The 23,878-nt window shown below is 32.4% G+C and overlaps 1 protein-coding gene across 1 annotated transcript in view; it reads left to right on the top strand.

Annotated features, from left to right (window-relative positions):
- The first annotated feature begins 16,169 nt into the window (after nt 1-16,169).
- The window catches only part of LOC108917981 (unconventional myosin-XV), a 67,440-nt gene continuing 59,731 nt past the window's right edge, over nt 16,170-23,878 (top strand). The window contains exon 1 of the mRNA XM_023457307.1: nt 16,170-16,327. Within this exon, the coding sequence (XP_023313075.1) occupies nt 16,202-16,327 (126 nt within the window). The 5' untranslated portion in view covers nt 16,170-16,201. The remainder of the gene's footprint in view (nt 16,328-23,878) is intronic.

The following is a 23,878-nucleotide window of genomic DNA, read 5'->3' as shown; positions in this document are numbered from 1 at the left end:
TATGTCAACTGTTAAAGTTAGTACGTTTAAAAATGTAACACCCTGTATATTTTGTAGCAGATGTGACTATAAGATTGATAATAACACTAATGCGTCGATTTTATTGCTCGTTAGGCGAATAATGGAAACCAATTGAGTACCACAGCAAATCTATTCGACATGGAATCTTGCAAACGCTAAACGTTACGTTGCTCCAATTCAGTATGCTCTGAGAAATGTGATTAGAGACACTTTCGCGGCAATAATGACTAGAAAAATGCATTTCTGTAACGAAAAAATTGTATTTTCCGCCGATCGTTAAAGAATTTTTGATTTCTGCTTTATGAATAGATTTCTGGAGAAAAAGTCAATACATCGTTGCTAGAAACGAGATGGGAAAACAAAAATTATGTAATTCTTGATTTAACATTTGTTTGGTAGATATTGCGGGTGTATATCAATGTTGGGCGGGGCTATAGTTAACAGAGTAGTTATTCCCTACGATATATTTAGTTATTAATTAATAGCTTGTGTTCGAAGTTGCTTTTTTGCATACCTAGATGTTGTCAAAGGGCAAAATATAGGTAACTTTAATTGGATGAGAATTTTTGAAATTTTTTTTGGAGTTTTAAATTATTTGTTATATTTACAGTTATATGACAGCTAGTACAATTATTTAATCGGAAAAATTCATTACAGCTAAGAGAACTATGGGAAACTTGACGAACATGAAAAGTAATGAAATTATTTTGTTATTATCTAATGTTAACATTTCGTTGTCCCCTTGTATTTCGTTAAGAGGTACTTCAATGCACCCCTCGACATTTGATGACCCTCATCCGCCATATCTTTTCAAAATAGTATTGTCTTGATTTTTTTGGGAATAAATCTTATGACCTTCCGTCAATTCTAAAGGAATTCCGGGAACAGAAAATTCATTTTCACTCATTATTTTCGTTTTTTTTACCATGTGCTTCCATTCTGAAGAAAGAACAGTACATTAAATTTAGAGGTGTCAAGTTTAACAACACAAAATTTAAAGGAACAACATGTTTTTCCATGGTTACATAACCAAATTTTATTAGGAATTTCTGCTTGTTATTTATGCATAAAATAAGTAATTAAACAAAGTTTATAACTTTTTACTGAAACAGCTCTTCGTTAATGCTTCCAAAAAAAAACCAAATGTATTAACTTAACTAACATCATCAACAAGCAAATAAATGAAATCTGATGAAGAAAATATGAAAAAACTTCTCTAAACTGAATTGGATTTGGCACGACAAATAACTAGTGCTTTAAATTCAAAACGGTACAAAAAATAAATCGAAATTACTTATTTTATATCGTATGAAGTAACTGCATCTAGATGCGTTTCTTTATATCACATTTAAAAAAATTAGGGACTAATTTACGTATCCTAAGCAAAATACAACTAATTATGCATAAAAAGAAGGATGAACACAAATCAATACGTCGCTTGCCGGTATTAACCAAACTTACCTACATTCAAAGTTTTCGAAAAAAATTAATATCTCGGCAACACTTTACCGTAGAAGAACCAAATTTGGTACATGATTTAGGTTTATTACTGGTCTTCTTTGACTATGATTTTAAGTTAATTGAAGCACTACAAGGTGTTCATTGAGGATGACTCATCCATAAAATTGTTCAGTACCTTTTTTTCATTGACCGAATTGAAAAATAGTAATATTAATTCACAGTAGAATTTAATTTTAATTTCTTTTTACTCTTGTTAAATTTTAAAAAACCTTATGATTTTCAAGAAAAATCGTATTAACTGACACAAGATTTTAACAGTGTTCATTAGAAAATAAACAAAAAGTCAATAGTAGGCAATGAATTTATCTTTTAAACTTGTCAGTTAGTAATAATATTATTTTATTTCAACAATTTCCTCTGATTGTTGTTGAAACTGACTGGAAAATTTACATTTAGCGAACAAGTTGATATGGTACTTGTGGTGCTTTACCCAACAACTAATTTTATACAGTGGGATGAAAAACATGAATAAAACAAATGACAATCTCCTCAGACTTTTGTCCACAGGTGCCTAATTTCACCTAGAAAGTATCCACATATAATACTCGACGCAAGTACATTATAGGCTAACATATCGAATGAGCTTATCGAAATCTCGGACGGTCGGCCCAGACGAAGTCCCGCGCGATTTTCTCTCTCATTAACCAAACATGACCTACAAGCTTGTTTAAACAGGGTTATTTATTTGTACTTTAGGCCGCGATATGTAGGTAGTCGATCAGAATTACAGTCACGTCACGAATTGAGAAGTCCGGGGCCGCATGATGGCACGTCGGTCGGTCTGTTGACCGAAAAACTCGCGGCGAACCGCTTCAAAGGCGATCGAGATTTGTTCGAATTGAAAATCGCCTCACCTACTTTCCCCCACGTCGCCGTACGAGCGAAAATTTCCGGAAATACGGTCACATTCTTGCGAAGATGTCAGTTGGTTGGTAAATCGTACATTTGAACCAAAAAGTGACGTATATACAGAGTGTCCCATTTGTTTTTGAGCCTCCCTGTAACATATTTATTTATTGTGCGATGTTAACCGGATTTTTTTTAAGATGTAGGGCTTCACGAAGTGGGCTTTGCGAAGGAAAATGAACGTGATCTCACAAAAACCAAGGCATACTACGTTCGTTTTTAGGAGTAAAATTTTAAAATTTCATATTAGGGACTTTCTGAAAAAAATATATATTTACGCCACTGGATTCGCGACCCCCCAAAACGGGCCAGGAGGTACAAAATTTTATTAAAAATTTTAAATTTTCCGTAAAATGATACACTATACCGACTTTCAACAAGTATACCTTTTTTTATGTAGAAATGTCCACGGAATCTAAAAATGAATCCCAAATTATTATTAGGACATTGACGTAGAAATTGGGGTAAAAAAATCCCGCTTTACTACCCATTCCGTCACCACTGACCTATAAAAATTTGTATATTTTACAGTAAATTATGCACATGTACAAATGTTAACACCACACCAAATTTGAATCAATTTGTTATAAGCATATCAAAGATTTGAATACGGTGAGACTTAGACCTTTGCTTTAAAAGGCAATTATGAATTAATTATTGAGTTCTATTTGTGGTTAAAGTTTGAGTCACTAGAACTGAAACACCCTGTATATCATGAGGATATTCATAAATGACCTTTTGATTAATTAATTTCTGATAAAGCCGTTCTAGTCCAACCACTGAAGGCGAAAATAAGGTAAAGGCTCCCAATTTTTTCGGATAGCATGGATTTTCCTGAAAATTTGCATAAAAGCTCATCTGACCCCCTACTTCAAAAGTTATATTGTCTAGATGTGTGCTTTTTTTGTTTGGGGATGAAAACTACCCTTGTACGAAAAAAATGCGAAAATCGCAGATTTACGTATTTTAAAGGTTCAATCAATTCATGTTCAAATATGTTGGATAAAGTTCCTTTCATCATGTTTTTTAATATAATTTATGAAATGTAATTACTTCTCAACCCTTAAAAATACTTAAAAACTACCCTTCCATTGCCAAAAAATAGAAAAAAGTTTTTAGCAGTTTAAAATATTCTTTTGGTGCATTCACAAGGTATTGCATTTCTTTTGTTATTCATTAGAAAGCTTACGACTTATTACAAAGTTGCAACCCTTAAAAACCATCCTTTATAATAAAATAAACAAAAAAATATTATTGAAAGTTTGAGATGTTTTAATGGTATGCATATATTGAATTATAAACTTTTTATTGATTTTCAAATGATCTATGGTATATTGCAACTTTTCGACCACCCAAAAAACACTTATGGAAGGCCTACCCCTCATAAAAAGCCCTACCCCTTATAGAAAAATTTCCTAAAAATTATGTGTGAGTATGATGATATAATTAATTTTTTTTAATTTCTCGCTTGGTGCCAACCTAAATTCGAGGCCTCGGCCAATTTCCGAATCCATCATTTCCCAACATACATATATATATATGTATATTATTAAAATACTCAAATCAGTTCACAAGTGCTCCAAAATGCACAAAGATGATGGTAATTTATCCGCTCCGAAAATTTTACCGAAAAAATGCGATTAATTTTTTTANTTATAAATATTATTAAAATACTTACTCAAATCAGTTCACAAGCTCCAAAATACACAAAGATGATGGTAATTTACGCGCTCCGAAAATTTTACCGAAAAAATGCGATTGAGCCCTTCGTTTTTTAGATTTGTAAACTAAAAGGGCCCAGGAAAGGCAGTCTTGGAGCTTATAGTTTTGAGCTTCTAACGGTCATAACTCAGTCAAATTTTGTCCTACAAAAATTTAAAAAAAGCAAATTGTTCAGTAAGAAATAACCTACAATTTCTTATTCTATCATTTTTTTAATAACTTTGTTAGTTTTTGAAATATTTTGAAAAAAGGCGATTTTTTAAAAACTTGAAAAATTTTATTCAAAAGTAAATAAAATATTTTTTTTAATTTAGGCTTCTAAAATCGTTCAAATTCCCAGAATCTACTGTTAATACATAAATAAAGTAAATTGCAGAAAAAATACGTTTAATTTTTGTTTCCTCGAAAAACCTTTAATTTTTCCGCTACAGGACATTGAACGTTTCGATTATAGCTATCTTCGAAATTGACTTCAACTTCTGGGAGTCTTAACTCGGATTCTATACCACCTACAAAAATAAAAAAAGCAGTCTCTTTGCCATTTAATTACCATTACATTTTTGCTCATGATCATTTTTTTGATGTAGTTTTTGAGATTCCTCAAAAACAAAATGCATGTTTTTGAGGAATTGAATTGAATTGGCTAAAAACGAACATGTTTAGATGCAAATAACTCAAAAAGTATTGACTGTACAAAAAATTCATATAGAACATTTTTTGCTCTATCGAATCGTGAGGTTATTTTTAATAAAAAAGTTTCCCTATCCAGAAGGGGTGGCATCCACCCCTAGCTACAGTTCAAATTTCACGTCAATCCATTCCATCCGAAAAAATTGGTAGCCAAAATGTTTCAGTGACTGGACTATTCTATCGTATACTTCTACTGATTATGTTTAAAGAATATTATAAATATTACTTTTTAAATAAAACACTATACAATATATCGTTGATACTTATGTACGTAGTTAAGGAGATTGTTGATTAATCCCTATATTAAAGGAAACGTAAACATTGCTCAAGTGGTAGGCAGAATCAAATGCGATCTAAAGAAATAAATTTATTTTTACATCTGTTATTTCTTTCTCAACGTATTCAATGAGAGTATTTATTTGCATTGTGTAGTAGTACCCCCTTCAACATCTGTTTCTAATTCTTCAAGAATCTATGAACAATCTTCATTTCTCGGATTTGTAAATGTTAGATTTCAAATCATTCATCAAACCATGAACATATGTACAGTACACCAGAGAGCCACCGTCTTCTTTATTGAAGAACTTTCGAAACTTCTCGATTCCCTGTCGAGTTGATTTCGCTCCTGGTACTACCAATCTTCTACTCTTTAATTCCGCAGTCAAACATTCAGTAGCTTCTTTCTGAAGCCCTATTTTTCTAATTACATCATTCTACTCTTCTGATTAATGGATTTGGACGTTTTGTTGGACTTGCCGCTACGTATTCTTCCTCACTTCCATTCAATTTCACTCTCTTTCCTTTCCGTTTCAACATTGTATCTGCTTCCGATTCCCTTTTCTTCTTCCATTCAAGATTGTAGAATTTTAAGTATATCAAGAAGAACCAATATCAATATCAAAGCAAACCTGAATGTCGCTATAGCGGGTCCGCCCCCGTAGAGCCTAGACCGAGAACAACAAGGGAGGTCATAGATTCCTAACTAAAGCATAACAACCTGAAAAATCATGATTTTTTAAATATCGCGGGCCATAAAAGCCTTAAAACCACTGACATAACATTTAATCGACAGTGGTTATTAATATTAATCAATAGGGGGGCAAAGCGGGGTAAAATTTGTGGGAAATAACAATTTTCAAGACATCGGAGATTGTTGATGCAATTTTTGGGATTCTTATTCACGTCGAACAGAATCCGATATTTCGCAAGCATTTCATTCGTATTTAAAATTTAAAAACAGGTTCCGACGCGGTGGAATGTGAATGTTTAACAAATCGGATTGTAATGGACGTATCGTTAAAATTGATAATTCTGTGCCATCATCAGTTAAATCATATTATGACGCACATCTGCTTCTGTTTGCTAGAGGTGTATCGAGAAACCAGTTCTTATTATTTATTGTTATTTGTCTGCAAAACGAAGGTTGCATTATTACCAGGAAATGATATTTTCAATAATTCCGACGTCACTATAGTCTAGTATAAAAACAGAAAGAGCAACAAAACTGTAGTTTCGGAGTATTCATATAAATTTAGTTTAAAAAAAGAACCCATCTGTTCATTTTTGAGATCGATTTTAAAAGTACATAAGACGAATGTCAGATAATATTTTCGTATCCAATATTTGTCCTTGCTACCTAAATCAAATCGTTGTCTCTTGAAATAAGGTGTCACTAATGAGGTTAAAACAATAGCAATGAATTATATTTGCATTTTTCAATATCTAAATCAGTAAGGTAGCACTTGTTTGGCGATTCAAGGGAAATTAAATTTATAACCTTTAATTTGAGATACAGACAAATTCATATTTAACAGTATGCAAATGATATACCAGAAGCTGAAGAGAAATTTTCAGGTTCATTTCATCTCCAGTATCAGAATATCAAGGGCAAAGATAGAAGTAAATTTATGTCCCAAATGATTCTAGAATCTTCCAAATTTCGCAATGAAGAGACAGTTGAAACTGATAAGAACAATTTTGGAAGCCTTTTGAACTAAACTGCTTCTCCCGAATTATTTGAGGAAGATACTTACACCAAATGTAATCTAAAACAGAGCTTTAGTATTAGAGGTGACGAAAGACATTTTGAACTTGTAACTACCATGAGTTAAAATTATAAAAACAGACGTAACGTGGTATCTCTTGCTCTAGTATCCTACAGAACAGAAATCTTCGTTTTAAATGCAGATCTATGCAACAGCTAATACATCATAATAAAAACCTTAGCCTTTAAACAAAGTATACTGAAAATTTGTTCGGAACTATTTGCATTTGCTAAATAAACCGGCAAATACCAATAAGGCGAGACTGTGTTGTTGCCATGACACATAGATATTGAAGGAAATGTATAATTAGATAAACGTGCAAAAAAGGATCTGGATCTTACAGTGATGCAGAATATACTTTAGGGAGATCGATCCAAGAACATTGTGAATACTAAGACTCAAGACCAGAATAAACTCAAGTAAAGGGAATAAATAAAAAGTTGAGTCTGTGTAAGATCAAGCTTTTGATAGCAGACTATCAACTAAATAAATTGTCATAGGAAATAAATAGAGAATTCAACATTATTGGCATGCAACCAGGAAAAACGATCTACGCCACTTATTGCTGTGAATTCTTGATATGGAGGAATTAAAAGAAATATCAGCCAAATCTGTCTGAATAAACAAACAATGGGACTTTCGGGACTTTTTGAAGATCCAACTCATGATGACTGCAACAATGGGTAATGGGTAAAATTTTATACCAAACACAATATAACGACTTTCTGTCTGACCATAGAAAATACTGACTCGAGACATTCTGTTTAAAATGAGAAATTATTCGAATTGAGGCATAGTTGCATCTGATATTGTTTTTGTCAGTGGCCAACGTCCTTTTCTCGATTCGAACGGTGTCGCATTCCCAACTTTCCAGAATTAAATAGGAATAGTTTCTACTGTTTCGAATTCAGCCGGTCTCTCCGATAACTGTTAGTTATAATCGAACAAATTCGTACATCCGTAATGGAATTCTCCCTCGGCATGAATACCAATGACTATTTTTCCGACGCCTGACTCTGAATCAGCCGATACCTTACGAAGGAAGTTGCGTTGCATTACTTTCCACATCCTGAGAATGTGTTACATATCCTATTCGTCAACAGACACCGAAAACCTCTAGAAACTGTAACATTTACGGCGATATATTTGGTTCAAATTGACATTTGACAATGATTGAAGAGATTTCATTACAGACAAGTAAAATGACCATCTTCAGCAATGTTTTACATATTTACATTGATAGAGTATACATTTTGATTAATANACACCGAAAACCTCTAGAAACCGTAACATTTACGGCGATATATTTGGTTCAAATTGACACTTGACAATGATTGAAGAGATTTCATTACAGACAAGTAAAATGACCATCTTCAGCAATGTTTTACATATTTACATTGATAGAGTATACATTTTGATTAATATTAACGTTATAATAGTCCAAGAGAATTAAGCTCAAAACCTTCGAGATATGGATGTTGCTTGACGTAGATTAGATATTAGTAAAAATCGGTCGAAAATAATATACAGGGTGTTTCAGGATTAAGTCGACAAACTTTAAGGATATTCCTCATAAAAAATAAGAAAACAATCAAGTATAAATTTTTTCGCGTTCGCTTCATTTTCGAAATATAGGGCGTTGAAGATTTAAAAAAAAATCGAATTTTTTAAATAACTTCTAAATGAAGAAGGCTATTTAAGCCAAATTTGGCATGACACGTCTTCTTAGAAGATACCATTTTTCCATAGAAGTAGAAGTCCCGAAAGCAACTAGTGGCGGAGTTATGGGGACTCCGACTCATTAAATTATAAAAAAATTAATACGGTTCTACTGAAAATAAAAAATGATGCTGTTTTTAGATAGAACAGCTTGTTATTGACAAAAAGTGTGCATTCACTTTTTTCCTAACTCTTATAGTTTCTTGGCAAGATTGATTTTTCTGATTTTTTTGCAGTTTTTAATATTTCCTGCAAATAGCACCACTTTTTTTCTTGGCTCAAACTTATATTTTCATTGTATATATTATTTTCGACCGATTTTTAGTAATATCTAATCTACGTCAAGCAACAGCCATGCCAATGTGTAATTCTCCTGGACTAATGATGAAGTTCATATTTATAACACATACATAAAAAAATAGATAAACCNACTTTTCATTGGAGTAATTAAAATGTAAAAACAATAATACATTTTTCTCGCTTGTACCCTTATGACAAGCACTGACACGCCTCAGCTGTAAATACAATCCTTGTATTTCAACATTTCTATAGTTTACATACTGTCGAAAAGTCGTCAATTTCCTTATTATACTTATTAACTTTCATTAAACACCATATCTTTTAATTCTTTCATTGCTTTGAAGAAAGGTCGTTGCCCACTCTTTTTTAGATCCATGGATACGTCATTGACGGTTCTATTGTGTTGGTAATACATACATGGGCGACGGGGTTGTTAAGGTACTTCCGTTGATTTATAAATTCATCGGGGGGCATTAGAATAGACTCTTTAGATCTCTTTGAGCTGTAGTTCTTCCATTCGCCGTATTCATTAGAATACCAGCGTTGCCACAAATGGTACAATGGTATAATTATTTAACCAGATAGAGTTGAAAAAACACAGTGCTGCAAAAAGTATCCCTTATAAATATAGTAAAATACACGATGTTGCTAATTTTGTATGCAATTCATAACACTTGTGTCAATTTTAAGGTTTCTGAATATGGTTTTAATATTACTGGCATAGTAGTAAGACTGATGAATGTGTGATACGACTCAACTAATTATATACAAGCATAAAAATTCCACTTTTTCAGTAATGCAACCGTTCAACTACAACATATTCATTGATAATCTATTCATTTTATTTCAAGGTCAGTATTTTATATAAATAACAACAAATGTGGAAAAATTTCCAACTATACAACACAGAACTCTACTGTTTCTCTATTTACATACACCTTGTGAGGCACTTACAAATAATTTCCTGAATGAATCTTTATTATAATGTACCAAGGACCACATTTTGTAAGAAATTTAAGTATTTTTTAAACATATTCTACAATTAGTCGTTCTTGTCAAATCCCAAACATAATACTTTTGATTGAATATGGAGCTTACCTCATCCCATGTAACACCACGTATCCCAAATTTTATTTAAATTTTTTTGTATCTTCACAGTAAGCTATCGACTTTGACACATCCAGTACAATCACACCTCGCACAATGCATGCACAGTGATAGCTGATGCTGTTATACTCTACGTACTTCGTTGGCTGTTCGCTGTAGCTCATTATGTAGTATAGTAGTATTTAATTTCAGTAAATATTTTTTTTCCTAGATGTATTTCTTTTCGCAATTACATTATTCATTTCAATCATTAATATTAAATATTTTGTGTACCTCAATTTTTTATGTACATAAATAATAGATTCTCATTGATGTAAAACTTTAAAAAATAATAATGGTACATACTAAATATAATAAGTAACCATAAATTAACATTTTCAAAAAACTAAAGTCTACTACTAGTTTCAAGCAAGATTTTTCTCTCTTTGAAAAATTAAAAAGTGAGTGGTGGAAGGGGCGATACCTTATAATTGTATGGGTTTGTAAACAAATCTAAAAGTTATTTTATAATACATGAAAAGATTGCCAACTGCTAAGCATCAGTACGGTCCGATATGTTATTAAACGTTTCTAATTGGCAATTAAAGTGATTAAGTAGCTAACGAGCTAGGCCTGAAGACTGTCGTTACATGCTACTTCTACCTCCAAACACAATATCTGAGTTAAAAACGCATATAATAAACCACAAGAACGAACCGAACATCTTCAGCCTTTCGAAACTTTCCACTGCTCTCAGCCATAACCAGCGGCAGCGCGACGAAGTTATTTCAGCGTACAAGATAAGTATTTGTATAGAAAACTCTTGGTGTTGTTCTATGAATCAGTGACCTCGACCTCGTCGTCCTGCCCAGCCCAGGCACGCGTGTACGCAGTTATTAGTAAAAATTGGTATTTTGTAACTTGGTACTAGTGAATTACACAGTTCATTAATGTTTTCTTATTTCCCAATATTAGAAAGTCGAATTGTAGGCTTACATTTTACGCAATTTCAGGTCGGATAAATGCGACAGATTTTGTAGGTAGTAATAAAATGTATGTGAGCAGGTGGAACAACAAAGTACATTTATTAGGATGGCAATCCCAAAGAAATGGTAGCTGATGTCTTGTGTCCTTCTGCAGTTAGGTTCTTTGAAACATTGTTTCGTGTCATGTTTCTTCTTATTGAGAGGTTCGTGGTCCCAGATTTCCATAAACAAAGGTTTCTATTTAAAAAGTATAATAGTAGTTAAAAGTAGTGAAGGTTACAATTGTTACAAATTCGTCACTCTTACTTATAGTTCTTCAAAACCCAATAATAATTTTGAAATCAAAAGAATTGCTTTGCAAACCATGACCAATTTTGTGTATTTTTTGAGAATAACCTTTGCTCCAAACCAACAACTAAAGTAAGAAATAGATTATTATAAACTTTTCATTTGTGCAGGGGTGCATTTATAAGGTTTTTATTATAAAATTGCTATGTTAACATTTTGAACAATATTCTCATATTTTAATTGTACTCATATTTTGACGAAATATTCTTTTTCTACAATATAGATTACAGATCATGCCTGGTATTTAGAGTATAACAAATTTTAAGTCTTTCGAAAAAGTACTTTAGGAGATATTTTGAGAAAACATAAAATTGTTCGGAATTTCGGAAATAGTTCCCGAAAAAAAAATTATATTGCTTGTTTGTCATCATTATTTTTGAGAGTTCTATACTCATATGTCTTCGAAGTAGGCTGCTTTATTTTTGTTACAACCTGATTCTAAATATCGTTTTATGCTGGGTCACGTTGACAGTTAATCACAACTAATTAACTGCTTACTAATTTATTAAATTAAATATTAATTAGATAATTATTAAAAGACGTTTGTAGGAAAAATAATAACTTTGCAGAATTATAAGTGCAAAAAGTGCTTTTAGCACTCTACCTATTGTCAAATACGGCCTTCGGCCTTGTTAGAGAATTATTTTTATGTCGCGTCCCAATTACTTACTTTTTAATGTAAAAAATAATAAATAGGTAATTGTTTAATGTTGTTTTCTTTATTTAAATTATAACCATTTCTTTTCACTAGAAAAATTCGATTTTTGTCACTAAAAGCACTTACTGCTTGGATAAATAATTATTTCTTAAAAATAATGAAGTAAATACATGCCGCAACAAACATTTGACAGTCAGTTGTTAAAAATACTAACATTAAAAATATGACTAAAAAAACTGCCATGAAATATTGCCGTTACAAAGGCTAGTACAATCAAATACAATTAAAAAATTACAAATATGTCGATTAATAAAGTTACGTTAAATTTATGGGGAACGTTGTTGGTACAGTTCTTTTTTTTTTTCTAATAAATTGGGTTCTATATAATATAAATTTAGACTATTATAAATGATCTTAATTTAAAATATTTGTAGTGTTAAATTTGACCAATAAATTATCCAGTATATTGTATACTCTTTCTAATCTCAATTGAAGAACCAAGAAGTTGGCAGTATATACCAGCTTCGGTCGCTAACGCAGCTACTTGGCATTGAAAAACTTGTTCCCATATCTATTTGGTCATACCCATATACAGGTCTGGTCAAACTAAACGTGGAGGTGGTAGAAATGTATTCGCCCAGTTAAAGAATGCGCACGCGGGCAAACGGCGTGTAACACAGCCGCACTGGCCCACTGGGCGATAAATCTCAGTTGTTGACAAGTGGTTGACAAATTGCTTAGTAGTGCAGTGTAGCAATACGGAATTTGGTGTGAATCAGGCAATTTTAATTTATTGTAGGCACCTATTACTCATTCATATTATAATTGCGAAAAGGAGAAGACATAGTTTTTGAAACAAATTTTGAGAGTCGGGTTAAATTGACTGCACATTACAAATTTAAGATTTCCTTTTTAATGTGTTTCATAAGGCTAATCCATTTACTAAATGATATTGAAAACTAAATTCTAAATTAAATTTTTTTACTACGAAAATTTTTAGGGGGGCACCGCCCACGTGCCCCCCACACCAACCGCCACTGATAAAAAGATAGCACCATCTTTTAACCAATTTCTTCTGATCAATTTATGGACGTGGTGCTGCAAACCTGAAATTTTTCTTTTTTTAACTGAAAACCACATAATTTGTGAATATTGCAAAGATCCTTTCGCGTCCCCATTTTTGTCGAGTTCGACCGTAGGCTGTTTTTAAAAACTGTACCCGCAAGTATAAATCCTGTCCCATTGAGCGGTCTGTGGGACTATTATTGTTGTTTATTTATTGCTGAAAACTAGTTACGGCCGATTTATAACAGCACATACGCCTCTGTTGCGGCCATCGGCGTCGGTTTATGGGCGAAATATGAAATTTGCATATATGTATAGGGCGTTGCCTCGCCGCCTGTACAGTTATACGAGCTTAAGTAATCGCGATTCGGAATTTAAGGCGCTGACTAACGCGAGTGGTCTCTCGACGCCGCGAAAGAATGTCGGAGTGACCTTGAGGTTTTATGGAAATCGCGCTTTTCGATAATGTTTATTTATATTCGCGGCGGTCGCGAAAAATTCCTCCCAGCAGTGCGTCGCTAGTTGTAGAAATGATAAATTATACAAGGTGTCCCCTTAAATGAGAGATATCTTTCCGTATTGATATATCTCTAACAGTGACGGAGATATGAACCAAAAAGTTTATCTGGCATTATGGCAATGTAAGAATCATTTTCTAATACGTTGCTTATGTGGTATAAGTTTAGATTGTCGTGTTCAATCATTTTAGCTTCTCGGATATTTCGGCCCCACGTTGGGCGCCATGTCGTCTTTCATTATCATTATTTTTACTTCGGGTATTACCTCTAATATGGAGAGAACTTGGACTGTATGTGGAAAATAGCTCAAGAAAGAAATGTTATATAGTGCCAATGAACGCTTTTGCCCAGGGGGTGGAAGCCACCCCTTCTAGGAGGTGAAAAATTAAATATTGAAAATTGAAAACCCAGGAATCGATAAAGCAATCTATTTTAAGCAAAAAGTATCGTATGAACATTTTTCTATAAGTCAATATTTGCTGAGTTATTGGTGATTGAAAATGTACACTTTAATAAAAAAAGACGTTTTTTAGTAGTTTTTCTCAAATAACTCGGAAAATGGGCATTCTATGAAAAAATAACATTTCGAAGAAAATGAAGCTTATAAAAAAAGAAAAAGATTGAGTTTTTTTCATTTACGTAGGTGCAATAAATGCAGAAACTTAATTGGAAGCATTTAACGTAAAATAACTAAAAAAATTCAATTTTTTAAGAAAAATGCACCGAACATTTTTAAAAGTACTTTAAAATATCTTTAAAATGAACTTGACTTTAAGTCATTAGCATAAAAATTAACAGAGTTATGATCAAAATAAAACTGTTAATTCGCTTTTTCGGAAAAAAATCGATACAAAAACTGAAGAATTTTTCACAAGATTTAAAATCAAAGGAAATCCTTCTACAATTTATATTGTTTATGTGCTAACAATACAAGTTTATAGTCTAATTAAATAAGCATTTAAATCGAAATTTTGGTCAACTTGCCTGAATTTTTGATGAGTTAGTATGTTATAACAATAAGTGACAGTAATTTTTTATTCAACCCCCGACCTAGGGTGAAAAAAAGATAGAACAAGGGGGTTTTTCAAGATAACACAAAATAGGTAAGGGTTAGAAAAAAAAGTTTCGTATAAAAATTGTAAAGCATACAATTCAGCATAAAAATGGCCTCTTGACTTTTTCTTGTATTATTAAAATTAACAGAGTTAGGGAGGCTAGAAGTTAAGGGAAGATTTAAGAAATTTAAAAAAATCATATGCAGAAAAATGAATGAATTTTGTAATTTTTTTTTCGATCTACTCTAAAAAATGTAACCTTTCTTTTCAGACATATATATATTTTTTAATTTTTAATAAGAAAGCTATAACTAGCTATAACTAAACAGAGATTTTAACGAAAATCCCGAAACAGGTCAATTTAATTTTGTCAATTTGTTTACATAAATCATATTTTTAAGTCTTTTTGAGTAAATATGATTTTTTTATAAGGAAAAAATATAGTTTTTCTGAAATAAAAAGTAACGGTAGCAACACGGAATCACTTGCGAAATATTTGTTTTTTATCATAAGTAATTTCCATTTTGTTTCATTTCAAAATATTGATTAGAACCCCAGAAATTTTGAAAAAATTGTTTTGGGGGCGAACTTTGAGGGTGTATTTCACTCCGTAAATATGTTTTTCCGCCGATAAAAAAAAAGTGTCTCTACATTTTTTAGAGTATATTGAAAATTACAAAATTCATTCGTTTTTCTGCTCGTTGCGATTTTTTTAAATTTCTAAAATCTTCCCTTAACTTCTAGCCATAATCAATTCTGACTAAAATTGAAAATTCAGCAAAAAATTCAGCTTCAGCTTTAGATAATAACAAAAAAATTGAACATACTTTTGTGATTTCGTTAACACTCAGTATAGGTAACAATTTTTGAAAATCATCATTGATAGCTTCTTCTTGCAACTGCTTGTTTGTAAGTTTATTTCAGAAATAATAAAAATAACAGTCAATCTCAGAAAGTGAGAGTATATCTTGCTCGCAAAACTACGAAGAAAAAAGGTTCATAGTAATAGAAATTTTCATCAAATTCTCAGTAAAATTACGACTGCATCTAATGTGAAATGTTTAGCAATAATTACACTACTAAAAACTGCTGACCTATATTGGCTTAATGGTTGAATATTTGGCGAGTTAAATCATGAATAAAAACTATTGCACAATCGAAAGCTACTGAAGAGACTACTCAGCCGTCTTCAAATTCCTCGGTTTGCTTTATGTAACAGTTTTTTTAAATAAATCACAGGTCGGTGACATGTACAGTACTGTTACGCTGAGATCTGGAATAAAATCATCCCTAATATAATAACGCTAGTCACAAAAATTGAAGGATAAAGAAAGTCCTAAATATTTAAGAGACTTTCTAAATGCTGTAACTTGGCAAAAATCATCCTAGAGAAATAAAATAACAAGCAAATCGAAGTTTCTGAGGGTCAAACATTTTTATCTTCGAAAAAAAAATTCATTGAATTCACAAATTTTGTAAACTGGGTGGTAGGCGATCTAAATAATATATTTTCTTTGTTTCAGATACCTTGTGAATATGTGTGAGTGTTAGTGCGGTGAACATGGAGTGGAACACGGGGGATCTGATTTGGTTCGACCCTGGGGTGGGCCATTGGCTGCCAGGCGAGGTCCTCGAGTGTCACAGGAGTGCCAATGTACTCACGGTCCAAGCGGTCATCAACGGAAAGGTACATTTTTAGGCGTTACCCGATATATCCCCAAAATAAATCTAGAAACTTTCATTAATAGCGCAAAAATAGGTGGAGACTCCTTGAAAAGAAATAGGAAAAAGTGCTCTTACAAACATCCACTGAATTTGGATATAAATGCGCGGTGGTGGAGAATCCGGGGAACATTATCACTGTAGACCTCGAAATTTTGACATTACTGCGCATTTTAAATAAAAGATCTGCTCCATTTTATTCGCAAAATGGACAAAGTTATTACCTGTTTAACTTACATTACCGTTAACCAGCACTGCAATAAACCTAAAACAACTTGTTTCGCAAAAAAAAAAGAGTTCTAACTCCGAGACGATCTTCGGGAAACGATTCTCCTTTGATAGGTTCATCTATCAAGGTGTAGGCTATCTTAAAATAAAATTTTATGAACCCGCAGAGGGTTAGGGGATCCAAAGGACGAGTTAAAATGTCATACTTAAATGAGAAAAAATGTCTAACTCTTAGACGATTTGGCAAGATTGTCGTTCAGGATTTTGGCTATCTTAAGTAAAACGGGATCTGCAGTGGAAAGGTAGCCAAAGAGATAAATTTAAACGAGAAAAAATCTTTTACCTCTTTTGATAAGTTTATCTGTCAGGTGGTTCCCTCTTTAAGACAACTTTGGAGAAACAAAAGAAAAACAAAATACATCAAAACAGTCATAATAATTTCAGGGCGCATCAAAGTTCCTCCAATTAATTAAAATCGCCCGAAACACTCGAAATATTTCGAAAACTGCAAAGTATATCAAAATAGTATTAGAAATGCATCGGGAACTTTTGAAACACTTCGAACTACCTGAAAAAGCACTAAATACGTGGAAATACGTTAGAATGCATTGAAATACCTGGAATCATGTTATATATCAGGGCGGATCTGTTTTAAGGTGGATGTGAGAGGGGGCAAACATTTTTTTTCTGGATTACCTTCAGTACATCCCACATAATAAAAGTGTAGATCTCTTGATCTGGGCGAGGTCCGGAATATTTGCAAAATTGCAAAAATGTTTAAGAAATTTAAAATATACCTATTTTATCCAAGTTTTTTACTTATACCTGTCTTGGAACCTATGCATTTTGGAAGAATAATTAAGAGGAAAGAAGTTTTAGAATTGAATTTTGCACAATATAATATGTTTAAATTTATTACCGATGTTGCAAAATAGCAATAATTGACGAAAAAGGGCAAAATAATCAAGTTCTTTTGGATAATTTTTTAAAAATATTTTAATTGTTCCGAGGGCATTCTAATTTGGGTAAGAAAAACTTTAGAGTATAATAAAACAGCACACCAAGTTTTTTTACCAAAATTAGAATGCTCTCGAAGCAATTATAATATTTATAAAAATTATCCAAAAAAACCTTGATAATTTTGCCTTTTTTTCATCAATTATTTTGCATATTTTGCAACATCGGTAATAAATTTAAACATTTTTAACTTGCAGTATATTGTGCAAAATTCAATTTTAAAACTTTTTTTCTCTTCAATATTCTTCCAAAATGCATATGTTCCAAGATATAAGTAAAAAACTCTGATAATATAGGTATTTTTGCAATTTTGAACATGTTTCGGACCTTGCCCAGATCTAGCTATCTACACTTTCATTATGTGAGTTGTACTGAAGGTATTCCAGCAAAAATTAGCTTGCCCCCTCTTACATCCATGAAATGGGATATTTCGACAGATCCGCACTGGTCTATTAAACATCTTCAGAGATATTTCCAAAATGTCTTTTTTAATATCTACAATCTATATTTCGAAAACGAAGCTTATTATTTATAAGAAATCTCACCGGAACTGTTTCCCATTAAATCACCCTATACAGCCTTTCTACATACCAGACACCTCATGAAAGTTTTTAATTTGTTGCTTATACAGGGTAGCCCAAATATAAAATGATATTGAAAAGGTTTTCACAATTTTTTACGCAAAATCTCCGAAATATTTTGAGTTTTCAGAACGCATTGTTCAAATTTATTTCCTCATGTGTTTTACTAAGTCCCTTGGTCACAATTTATGTATATTCATTCGAGAAATACATGGTGATCCAACTGCTATAGTGTTACAGAAAATTGTCGGTTTTCAAAATATAACAAGTACTTTTTTGGTATAGTTTTACAATTTAATTTTGACTTGGACTATGTCAAAGAACTAAATAAAGGAGGATGATAGCACAATTTCACTATTTTAGCAATAACTTGAAAACGAAAGAAGATATCGACCTCCGGTTTGTGTATTTGTTTTCCTTAATAAATGGTCTATCAAGCTATGAAAAAAAAACTATATTGTTGAATTTAATTTTTGTAGTAAACGGAAACAATTACAAAACTTTTCTAATTAGCGTCGTCTACCGTTGCGCAGGAAAATAATATTTCTATTCCCATATCATAAATATAAATTTTATTAATAGTTCTTTAAAATGAGACGTCGTTTATTGAAATCGATTAAGGAATTTAGAAGTTATGACAATTTAAAAATTTCAAGATGGCGTCATTTATACTGGCGTTGCTATGGTAATAACAAAAAAAAAGTTCAAACAAAACTTATAAAGGGTTGAACAGTGTATCTAAAACGTGTATTTTCAACCTGGGTTATATAAGCGAAATTTCAAAAAACCGACAATTATCTGTAACACTATATAGCAGTTGCGCCCTCTAGTGGTGAAGTTACAAACTTGACAATATTTTGAATCAATTTCTTTTGGCCCTACTTGTTGTTAATGGATCACTCTGTATATTGCTGCTCCTACAAAAATATATTTACGCCTTTGTGTTACGCTAGCTATGAAAAGCTTTCACTGAAACCGTTTATTCAGTATTCAAAGGACTTCCGATATTCGGCCACCCAGTCGAAACAGTTATTGCGTGACATATTTCTTATTCCGCGGCGATGATTTTCCGTAATTTATTCACAAAACCCACTGGCTCGGAAAGCGGTCCAAATAATATTTTGTCGCGAACGCTTTTGTGCCCATTCAACTTAAATGGAATGTTTGTCAATGAATAAGATAAGATCGTTTGTTGTGCCAATACAAAAATGTAGTGCAATCCTCGGATTAGATCTATATTTTGTATCGTGTTAGTCTGAAATTGTATTATTTGAAATTTGAATTTTGTTCGAAGAGAAGCGATAGTATTACTTTGAAACAACGTCACCATTTCTTTTGTGGTCAAAGCTCCTGCTTAAGCTACTCATTTCGTTGCTAATCAGCGTTAAACTGTTTAACTTCAATCTGATGGACCACAAAAAGCCATGACCTTGAAAACGGGTGCCAGAATTGCCTCACGACAAAAAACCAACCCTAGTCTTGTGACCAATTCTACATTAACTGTTGTAAATGTTCGACTGTATGTAGTTGCGATTCTTAATAATATCTGAATCGTCGTTGGGAAGACACTAGAAAGTATTTTTTTTACTTAGTTTGCATCTATTGTTTCGAAATTTCATGATGGGAGATAATACGGGTTAGGCACGCATATTGTTAGTTCGATATCACACATTAAATCTCTGCTATTATATGAGGTGCCTTGCTCAATCCAAACTCGAAATCCTTGCCAAATTGCGCTTAGTTTGGATTAACATACTGCAACTGCTTGGTCGTCAGTTAAAATCTACGACTAAAATAATCAAGTAAAGATACGCGGAGCAATATGAACTCTTTATAAAAAAGCTATAACGTTAAAAAACTGAAACAAACAATGGTGATTACGGATCTGTCCAGCGTGATGGAGCTGGCGTTCCTCAAAGTCTTGTTTTAGGGCCTTTGCGCTTTGATTTATATATTAATGACTATTTTTTATATGCTAATGTCTTGAAATTGTTTCATATTACTTACGATATGATGTTTAAACTATCTAGGCATGTACCTAATCGCATTTGCCTTATTTACACTGAAATATCTAGAGCTGAACCTGAAATATTAACAACGGTTTTCGATTATTCTGCACCATGCGTGGTATTTACTTTAATGGAATACTTGGAAAACGCACACATCTCTTCTAAAGCAATATGCCGCAGGTATTGTGCAGACAGCACATTTTCTCATGTGAAAGTATTACCACTTAATGTGAGAAGAAAGGCGATTTTAATAAACACTAATTAATGGTCCTGGTTCAGCTTGCTTAATTGTGAAACATAATTCTTGCGGATCTCGCGCTGGTTATTGGGCATAGTTCACAGAATGGACATGTGCAAAGAGTTTTACTTTTACCAGAAATCCATTATGTTTTCGTTACTGCCGAGTTGGTGGCTTCGCTTCGTGAAATGTCATAAAATTTAGGGAAGACGTTGTGGGAAAACTTTCCAAATTTCACAAAATTTGTATATTTGTATATAAATACCCTTTATAAATGTTTACAAAGGTCATGACTGTGACTAAATCGTTGTATATCTAGTAAATGAGGCCCTAAATAAAAATTTTACAAGAGTAAAAAATAGAATAAAACGTCGCTATATCTAAAAAAAATATTCGGAAAGCATAGGCGTACTCCAAAAAAAAATAGGGGTCCATGGGTACTGCAACCCCCTTCCCTCCGTTCGCGCTTTGATATTTTAAACCAAAATTACACAAAAAGTGTGCCGACTTAAGATCAAAATATGTGCCAAATTTCAAATAAATATCTCTGCAATCACCGGAGTTTTCAATAAAAATCATTTTTTAAATTTTAATTTTGGCTTCCTATATCTTGAAAATGGGTCTCGGAATTGAAAAGTGGTATAAGAAAAGTCCTATTATTTTAGTCCAAAATATATATGCTTAAGTGGTTTATCTACTAATTTGTAACACCCTGTATAAACGCTGACATCATTTATCTACGAATTTTTACGTTTTTAGTACTTTTATCCAACACGTATATAATGATACTATAATTCCTTTGGTTTTAAAGGAATAATGTGGCACTAGTGAGTTATAAGTCATAAGTTGACTTATGACTTATAATCCACTAGTAACTTACAGAAATCATAAAAGGACAAATGTTTGGTTTATTTTTCTAGTTTTTATTAGAAAACCAATTTGAAATAAGTCAACAAATAACCTAAAATGCTACAAACTTACAATCTACCTACTTATTAATATTAACATTAACATTTATGGTAAAACCGTAATTTGATGCCAAAGGATTATTGGAATCATTTTGTGATTGTGGTAAATTGATGATCTTCATCTAGGGCTTCACGCAAAAATTCGGTCGATTTTTGGTCGAAAATATTTATTATTATAAATATTTAATTGCTTAGACTTTAGAAATGCCACTAGTCTTCCGAATTTCGAGATTTCAATGTTCTTGTAAACTCTCAACATGGAATATTTAGTCACAATGTGGATGGAATATTTAGTCACAATGTGGATGGAGATAATTTCTCACTTAATTTGAAAAAATAAGCCAGCAAGACATCTTCATTTATGCCTCTCCCCCTTCTTTGTTTTGCCAATCTTGAAATTCCTTCAGTTCTTTGTTGTATATAGATTTTGATTTCTCCGGAATGATGCCTACAGTAGCCGCAGTAGCTTTTTCTAAAATTTCAGATGGAATTTCCACATTTTCCATTTTTTCAGTCTTGGTTTTAGGATTTTAACGTGATTTTAACTCAAAAAATAATGTTTGTTTACTGACAACCCTTGGTAACCTTGGTTACAGACAATTTAGGTTGACACTCGCATCCTTTGTAATATTTACAATTACATTCATTTCGTTAAATTACTATTTCTGTATTGACAGCTTGAAATTGTAAGTTACTTTTATTATTAAAACAAAATTCTATGAAAGTGTTGGATAAAATTTTGTATGGTACTCGTGTGTTACGTCATATAAGTCACTTGGGAAAATTAGTTAAACATTTCCCAGCGTGACTTACATATACCGTAACACATTAGTACCATAAATAACTATAACACGAAATGACTTGACAGAATGCTTTTTAATGTCATCTTTTCGTTGTTCTCCATAGCGGCAACCCTGAAATAGCTATTAAACTGTTGACACAAACTAGCAAAATAAACTTTATTTAATATTACAACACAAAGTGAGTGGTATTCTGCAATTAACGTTAACTGAAGTGCTTACAACAAGCACTGTTAGTATCCACTTATTTTTTTCTCATTTTGCAAAAAAGAATAGAATAATTAATAGTACTAGTACTAACAATAATGTTACTGTGACAAACAATAAATTGAATATACAATATTTCTTATGCATACAATTGATTTTATTAAAATCTAATCGATTTTTGAGTACAAATTCATTTTATCTGCTTGAGCACCTGTCAGGAAAATCGAATAATAATCGATTTATAAAATAATTAATCGCTTAGATACCTCACTGGTAATTGATGAAGTAGAACTGCACTTTTTGGCTGTTTCGAAACAGTCAAATATCAAAACATCAACCGTATCCTTACTGGAGTAGAGACGCTATATTGATACGTATTGCTTCACATGGTTTTTTATTTTGATTCCGCCATTTCCATTTAAAATGCTTCTACTTTTAACTTCTCGTTATGCGATTTCTTGCACCGAAACGGCGTTCGTCCTGTACAAATTACCGATTGAGCCCCAATTCAAAATTGTCGATGGATAATTGTCGCAGGCTCCCACAAGATTTACAAATAAAATCTCGTACAAAGCGACAAGTGAAAGGCAACGATCTCGGAGTATGCCGAAGAATTTGTTACCAATTTATTTTTTATTATGGTTAGCTAATTCGTTCGGAATGGTTACATAGCTCGGCACTATTTCATAATACGAGACAAACCAGGGCATCACTGGATGTTTTCAGGTTATGGATATACACAGCGTAACGAATTTTCGGAAATATATTTTTATGTGTTTCTGTTTTTATCATTTATCTTTTCCAGTACTAGAAGCAGAAATCTTGTTTTTCATTGTAACGTGATATTTTTTTTTACCTTTTCCATTAGCAGCTTTTGAAGTCTCTGTGACCATTTACATAGATCTTGACCTTTTCAAAACAAATTAAAATATCATTGAAAGCAGTCATTATTTAATTGCTTATAAATATGAGCTAACAGCCTCACATTGTCCGCCAATACCGATGACCTTTAAAACTGTCTGCCGTTAGCAGCTAGTTACTTCGTCTAGGTTCAGACAAAGCAGACTTTAAAAATGTGTAGAAGGCCCTATATTCAGACGAGCCGGTGACTCAGACAGGCGGAACCCAACCCATTTGATACTTTGTTGGATATTTTGTAATCCCTTTGTTTTGTTGTGCAACTCGTAGATGAAGATATGATTTACGCCGAGATCGAGGAAGACAATTACCATGACGACATCGTAGTGCAATTATAAAAAGTAGTATTTCGGTTCCGGCTGAAAGATGAGGCGTCTTGTGTCCCACATGTCGCGACTATGACATCATCGTCGTTTTTGGTCATTAATTTTTGTGCTTGGTTATGGGAAAACGTAAAAAAACATCGAAATATGTATACTACACTTCGATCTAATAAGGATAAAAGTTTAACTTATGCTACAGAAGAGCTGACGTACCCTATGTACCAAAA

This window comes from Anoplophora glabripennis, unplaced genomic scaffold, assembly GCF_000390285.2.
Source record: "Anoplophora glabripennis isolate ALB-LARVAE unplaced genomic scaffold, Agla_2.0 scaffold90, whole genome shotgun sequence".
NCBI classification, from domain to species: Eukaryota; Metazoa; Arthropoda; class Insecta; order Coleoptera; family Cerambycidae; genus Anoplophora; species Anoplophora glabripennis.
The sequence above is the reverse complement of the archived record's forward strand: the minus strand, read 5'-3'. Positions and strand labels throughout refer to the sequence as shown.